General features: G+C 38.0%; 1 protein-coding gene across 1 annotated transcript; it reads left to right on the top strand.

Annotated features, from left to right (window-relative positions):
* Positions 1-5,872: 5,872 nt before the first annotated feature.
* Positions 5,873-6,553, top strand: gngt2b (guanine nucleotide binding protein (G protein), gamma transducing activity polypeptide 2b). Its single transcript, XM_057826452.1, has 3 exons — positions 5,873-6,004; positions 6,095-6,183; positions 6,278-6,553. The coding sequence occupies exons 2-3, from the start codon at positions 6,100-6,102 to the stop codon at positions 6,404-6,406; spliced, it is 213 nt and encodes a 70-aa protein (XP_057682435.1). The 5' UTR covers positions 5,873-6,004; positions 6,095-6,099; the 3' UTR covers positions 6,407-6,553.
* The last annotated feature ends 991 nt before the right edge of the window (positions 6,554-7,544 follow it).

The raw sequence follows: 7,544 nt of genomic DNA, 5'->3' as shown, positions 1-7,544 counted from the left end.
TGCAAATGGATATTAGGAAGTTATTTGCTTGCAGCAAGGATAAATAAGCAAAGAGCAATGAGAGAGGTAACCTAGGCAACCCACCTAGACAACATATACCACTTTTAGGTTACAACCTAACAGTTGAGAAACATCGATTAATTGCAAAACAGTTACAATGATATATCCCCATTTCTGTCCTAGACAAAGTAGAGTAGCAGAGTGTAGAAGAGCTGAAGGAGAGATGAAAGTTGATGAACATGAGCAGAGGTGAATTGACTATCAGTAACGGATGTCCCAATTTTGATTTTGAATACTTATGGCTAAAAAACATAAAAAATGTCGGTCTTTTACAGAATCGTGTATTTTGGTTTGATTATATGTAGTTTTAAGCTTTATTTCTGACTTTTTATGATAGATAAGTGCAAAAAACAAAACAATTTTTTTTTGCTCACTCACCTGTGCCCCAGTATTGTATTAGGTCTAGAGTTTAGACACACCCCTGTTTGGTACATACAGTGAAATTAAAATTATGAAAACAATAAAACCAATAATTAACATTTTTAAATTATTACATGAGTTCATTAAAGTTATGTTTCTTTTTATTTAAGCATTATTCATGAGGTAGGCCTATCTATTGCAGATAAACCAGCGTGACGTCAGTCAATTTAAACTGCCATTTGAAAGAGATTAACCCAGATACTGGAATTGGTTTAACAGGCTGACTCCTTCTCAAGATTTGCTGGAGAAGAACCAGAGAAAGAGTTATTTTCATTTTGAGAAAGTTTCCCAGTTTAAAGTTTTGAACCTTTTTGCCCTTTAACTGGACTTCTGTGTCAACAGATTTTAGATTAAAATCACATCACATTTCAAGCACAACTATAGACCAAGAAAGTCTGCTTAAACTAATAGCACTCAAATAATGATGGATTATTTATGCTTTTCTCCATTCCTTCGCTGGCGACATATACCGAATTTCCACGTGTCAGAATCACCCCTTTAAGTACCCCAAAATTACTATCAAAAAAGTCCAAAAGTATTGTATTTTGTTTAATGGTGGAGGATACCTGTAGTGGCAGCGTTGGGTCTAGCTGGACTGTCGCCTAAAAACTGAGGAGCAGACTCTCGTTTGACAAAGATAAAGGACAGGCGCGCTCTGGTTTGTCCCACATAAGGCTGTAAGTTGTTTCAGCTAATATATGTTTGTGTATGCATTTGTAATTCAATGTACAGCTACAGTTTGTGGAGTTACTTGTGAGAAAATATGCTGAGAATTATAAATAGTTTAGCGTTTAGAATTTAAGATAGTGGACTTTTGTTAGGCAAATTAGGGTAATTTAATCTACTGAATTTACATATTGATCAGACTAGATGAATGTTTGAACACCAATTGTTTTGTGTCAAGTGTTTTATTGTTAAAATGTGTGTTGTTTTGAATATAAGTGCACATATGTGTGTTGTAGCTTTACAAATTGTCAAAAGTGTTCAAAAAGCTTCAAAAAGCACAATTACCTTGTTTGATGTCTGTAAAGCTGAAAAAAATCAAGTTTAGTGAGGACAGAGAATGTCATATTAATAAAGTAAAAAAAAATACTATGAGATACATTAAAGAACTGTTTATGTGACTAAAAAAAACAACTAGAGATAAAAAGGTGGACGAGACTCCAGCGTCGTTAAGTCGAAATTGTGTAAGTCGAGTACGTCATAACGCAGGAACTACCTGCATATTGAGCTCGGACATGACTTGAGCAAAGACCTTGGAAATAAAATTGGACCCTTGGTCACTCTGAATGCTTTTTGGAAGGCTAAGTGTGGAAAATAACTTGACAAGTGCTCTCACAATGGCACAAGATTTTAAAGAGCGCAAGGGGACAGTCTCAGGGTAGCGAGTAGAAGCACACATGACAGTTAAAACATAACAGTTACCAGACTTGGTTCGTGGAAGGAGACCAACGCAGTCTACAAGACATGCTCGTAGGGTTCACCAACAACAGGAATCGGCCTAAGGGGAGCAGCTGAAATTACTTGGTTAGTTTTCCCTGAGACTTGACAAGTATGACAGGGTTGACAGAATTTTACAACATCGGACTTTAGTCCTGGCCAGAAAATCAAATATGGTGGATGCGGTTGTATGTCTTTTTAACTCAGAGATGGCCAGACATGCAATGATCATGGGCCAAACTCAGAATCTATGAACGAAAACATTTTAGGACCACAATCTGGCACACAGAATCGTGTGTAAAACCTGAGTTACGTGTCCAGAAGCGCATCGGGACCCCTTCTTCAAGGTGATAAGAAACGGACTTTAGATCTCTTGGGTTTTTGACCAAGGAAAAACATCGAGATAAGCTACAGTCAGTGTTTTGGGCTGCAATGAGCTGATCTTTGTCTACCGACAGAGTCTGGCACACAGAGTGGTGCGTAAAACATGAGTTAGGTGTCCATAGGCGGATTAGGACCCCTTCTTAAAGGTGATAAGAAATGGACTTAAGACCTCTTGGGTTTTTGACCAAGGAAAAACAAAGAGACAAGCTACTGTCGGCGTTTTAGGCTGCAATGAGCTGATCTTTGTCTACCGACAGTCAGATTTTCATTATCGGGCTGGGACTTAACAGGAACTACATTTTTTAATTGTTTGGTGGTGTCCTTGTTGGGTTGACAGAACACAGGAAAGTGTCACTAAGATCTACCAAGTCACCAATTTACACACAGGAAATATGGGCAGGACATCTGCCCCCACCTGATCGATATCATGAATCTCAGCACACGGATTTTCAATAACCTGAGGAGAAGGGAAGACTTTCCCACCGGCCAAATCATTTCTTAGAATCAGATCAACTCCATCAATCGGGAACTGTGGTCTCACGGCAATTTTTACTTTGCCCGTCACTAGGCATGTGCTGGTATGAGATTTTGATGGTATGATAACCTTAAGCAAAAATACAGTAACTTCACGGTATTACAGTATTGCATATTTTAAGAGGTATGGGTTTAAAAAAAAACTTTTTTCCATTGAACAGGATTAAAAAAAAAATTTCACAACATATTTACGAATTGGAACATCAACATGAATATAATTTTAAGATAAATAAAGAAAATAACAAAAATAATTCAAATATTTTAGATAAAATTGAAATAAATGGAACTTATAGATTAAAGCCACAGCTACAGCTGAAGTTGCTCAACATTAGAACAAGAACCCTTGGAAATATAGAACTGGACTCAAACAATATATGATCAAATCGATTTTATGTAAAACACATACCACTATGACTATTAATATTAATTAGTTTAATATTAATGGAGAGCGAGAGTAAGAGACAGTGCATGTGTATGACTTATACCAATATTTACACAATATACACACACATACACCCTCTCTCAACACACCAACCCCAGAGGCTGTATTGTGAAAATGTTATTTTGAACAGATGTTTACAATGCGCAAGACTTTACAAAAGCAGGCTAAGGGTAGAGAGGAAACTAGTAAGCAGTTTTAGCAATCTAACTAGCCACGTTATCTGCCTATTTAACAAGCTTACGGTATAGTATTTGTTTTACCATCACTAGACACACTAAACACGCTGGAGTGAACTCTCTTGGTTGGTGGGAAACGTTCACGAGAACGTTTACGTACCTTAAATTTTGTGTAAAGTGACTGATGATTGTCATGTAAATGTGAAATCATGTTACAGGTCCTGCTGTCCTTTGGTCATCTGTTTCTTTTCGTTAGCCGAAGTACTCCCATACTAGCGACTTTGTCTTTTTTGAGGGGGGAAAAAGCTCAAGTGTAGTGTCACCAACAGACACAGGGCAGGGCAACAACCAGAGGGGGAGGAGTGAGCCATAGATTTCTCGCTGCATTTTTGGGACATAAAAACATACAGAAAATGTTTGTGGTTTTGAAACCGTGACATTTTTATACCATGGTAAAACTTGAAATCGGTAACCGGCAACTGCCTACCCGTCACAGAACAACACTTCAAATACAAAAAATGGTGCACGTACCTCACTCAATCTTACAACCAAAGGTAAAATGTCTGTGCCAGAATAGGACGCAGCTGAAAAAGAACATTGCTGTGAATAAGTGATTGCTTTGCCCCAGTATCCTGCAGAATAGTGACAGAGACCGGTTTTGTGTTTTCTAATGTTACGGAACCTTTCGAGACCAAGGGTCGGATATCGGCGTCAACCTGGTGTTTTGATGCTACTACTGTAAATTCCCACTAAGTGGAGCGCTTTGTCTAGCCTGAACTATGGTAATTGAGGATGATAATGGTGACACAAATGTCACCATATAGACAAGTTTCCGAGGTACCTCGCTTCACTTCCGCATTTCTGCTCGCCCCATCCACTTTATGCTTTCTCCATCCAAAATATCAGTAGAGCTGGAGTGGCATCACTCATCAAAATCCCTCAAAAATGATCATTTGGAAATACCGCATCCATCATCACGACATGGGAAGACAACATGTTCATGACAGCAGATGTGAAACCAACCCCGTGCCACCACAGAGACCGAGTGTTTATGTGGCCATGTTGCCACTGGTGTTATGGAAGGTATGTTCTTCCTATCCCTTTCATGTGCCCGGTGCTAAAAAAAAAAATTCTAAAGCTAAAATCTTACGCATGAAGTGACTTGTTGTGTTTGATATTGTTATTACGATGATGATTGTAATTATGATGATGTTAAATATTATTTACTGTACTGCTGTGGCTGCAACACATGCTATCTGCTGCTAGCCTGTTGCTAATCAATACGAGTAGGATGGCACAGTTATGTAAACGCATAAATGCAAGTCTTACAAGTTTTTTGTTTGTTTGTTTGCAGGTGGAAAATGCTGTTAGGCAAGGGAAGATTCAGATTCAGAATATTTATTGACAACTTGATGTGCCTCACAACAACCCTTACTGTACGTCGATGGACATACATATATCAAGACTATGTACGTTCTACTTTGATAATGGAAGGCTCAACTTATGCTCCACCTATATTAATATTTTTCTAATCAAGATCTGCAATAAAAAAGAATGACATACTATTTTTGTTTATATATACATATCTTGCAGTATTTCCTTGTAACAACAAAAATCCGTGTCAGGCCTTTTGCATTCGGCAACTGTAATAATATTTGTAATTTCACCTCATTTTGGTCACTCTACTGGCCGACGTATCAGTCTACACCTCACGTTAACACAGGCTACACAGGTAGTTATAATTTTGTCCACGAATGATCAACAAAGTGATAAGAACAAACATACAATCTTTTAGGTGGATCCTGGGGTTTAAAGCACATCCTTAACTTATTGTCTGCAGCTGGTTTTGATTTAAGGCGTATGGCGAGGTAGATCTACACTGGCGCATTGTAGCTACTAGCTGGTCGCTGATCAAATTATTCCACTTTCAACCATATATTGGTTCTTCCAGGAGTTCACACACAGCACAGAAAGTCTTGGAGTCTCATCTACGTCGTGCTGAATCCATTTTTGGAGATTCCGTCATTTCCTCTGGTTTGATTTTGCAGTTTTAATTTTGTCAACACACTACTTACTTAAACCATACTTCATGTTGTTCAGTCTAAACTGGAAGTTCGGAGCAGGAATTATTAAAGATGGCCCCGCCCATGTTTTACTCAGGAAACCTGTCTATAAAAAAAAAAAAAAATACTAAAAGGATTTCAAATATATTTGCAGTTTATGAAAGCTTGCCAAAGGACAGTCAGAATATTTTTCAATTTTAAATGCTGTTGTCTGGTTTTAGAGGAATGTATTTCCTTCAGACACATATTGCAACCCTGATACTTTTTTTTGTATGAAGATGCTTGTAAATCTGCGTCCTCTTCACTTAGTCTTTGAAGGAGTCAGGACGCCTGACTGTGTAATCCAATCACGGCGGATTGGTGATATCAGGTGATCAGATGAGCCAGGATGAAGAGCAGTGGGACTGTACTAGTCAGTCACTTGATGCGAAACTCCTGGTAGGATATTTTATCTTTGCTTGTTGGGGATCCCCGCCATTCCACAGGTAAATATTCATACTGGGAATTTTCTATTCATTATGAGTGATTACATTATGGGGATGTTTGAATTGAGCATGGTTGACTTCTTCCTACAGTCAGGATGGCTCGGGATATGTCCGATAAGGAGATCCTGAAAATGGAGCTGGAGCAGCTCAAGAAAGAAGTAAACACAACAAGGACACCAGTATGTATTTTTTTTTATTGACCTCTACTTTTTTTTTTTTACACTTCACTGTCAAATATTCTAAATCCAGTGTTGTATCTGACTTATTTTCAAGGTGGGTGCAAATGTTACAGAAACAATCTCCTTTGTGGAAGCGCTTCTTCCCAACGACCCTCTCATCAAGGGCGTTCCTGATGACAAGAACCCCTACAAAGGTGATAAGGGTGGCTGCATAATCACATAGCAGACAGCCTCAATTTTCTATGAGCGCTGTCAGGATTTCCGCAGACATGATGTACAGCATGGTAGCCAGATCAGATGTGTCAAGTATTTATAATGTATACCTATTTGTAATTAAATGCAACTAGCTGTTAAAAAAAAAAAAAAAAAAAAAAAAAAAGTGTTCGCCTGTTATTTCTTTGCTCAATCCATTTGATTTTATGACACTGTCATATTCATGATGCTCAAAGCAGGTTAATCACGTTAGTCAAACTCCTAATGGGATTTACTCGCATGTAGTGGCACAGCGACCTGCCGGCGCGTCATATCCTGATTTTCACTGAAGCTCCACTTCATCCAATTATTGTCTTTCCAGGTCAGGAGGAAGCTGGTGGCTTACTCATTTATTACCAGTGGGTTAATGTACTCGTTCATTTGGTCAAATACCAGGTTTCCAAGGAAATGGCATCATGTTGGGATGGAAAAACATCGGACTTTAGGGTAGAAATAATTGTGCCCCATGAATTTTGTGTGGTAAAATACAAATGCTAGCAAGCTAAAAATCCGCTTTAACACCTTCTTTTTCTGTATTTTGAAGCAGAAATATTTGTGTCTTATGGCTTCTTCTATGTGAGGATTGTCAAGGAAAGTTATTATGTACCAAATTTTATTTATTTATTTTTAATATTTTTCTTTCCCTCGGTAAGAAAAAATGTAGCCCCATGGATTTTGTCCAGCAGCAGGTGTCAAGAAGGCAGTAAAAATTAATTAAGAAAAAAAATAGCATCTTGTGTGGTGAATGCATCTTGTGTGGCTTATAGTTTCCTCATTCTTTAGAAGGAACCACGGGGTTTATGCAGGTCATAAAAAAAGCATTAAAAGTAAAAATTCTGGCCTTAAAAAGCATTAAACTAAATGTTTGAGGCATTAAAAATTGCATAAACTTGATGGTTAAAAAGACTTTTAAAGAAACTTTATTAGAGTTGTCTGATATTAGTGGCGAGCCGATATTATCGCCCGATAAAAGCATTTAAAAATGATTTGATATTATCGACATCGGTTTTGGGCCAATTTGCATGTTGCTTTCAAAGTGAATGTTGAAGCCATCTGCCTTTGTACAAGGGCTGGTCACAGTTTAGCACAGCAGTTACGCCTATTGACCA

The sequence above is a fragment of the Corythoichthys intestinalis genome, chromosome 21 (assembly GCF_030265065.1).
Source record: "Corythoichthys intestinalis isolate RoL2023-P3 chromosome 21, ASM3026506v1, whole genome shotgun sequence".
Taxonomy (NCBI): Eukaryota; Metazoa; Chordata; class Actinopteri; order Syngnathiformes; family Syngnathidae; genus Corythoichthys; species Corythoichthys intestinalis.
Note: the sequence above shows the minus strand (reverse complement) of the source record. Positions and strands in the feature narration are given on the sequence as shown.

What these genes read in the sequence shown, in the direction of transcription:
- gngt2b (XM_057826452.1), top strand. Translation starts at nt 6,100, where the DNA reads ATGGCTCGGGATATGTCCGATAAGGAGATCCTGAAAATGGAGCTGGAG. An exon ending in TAAACACAACAAGGACACCA is followed by an intron (nt 6,184 to 6,277) that starts GTATGTATTTTT and finishes CTTATTTTCAAG; the next exon opens with GTGGGTGCAAATGTTACAGA.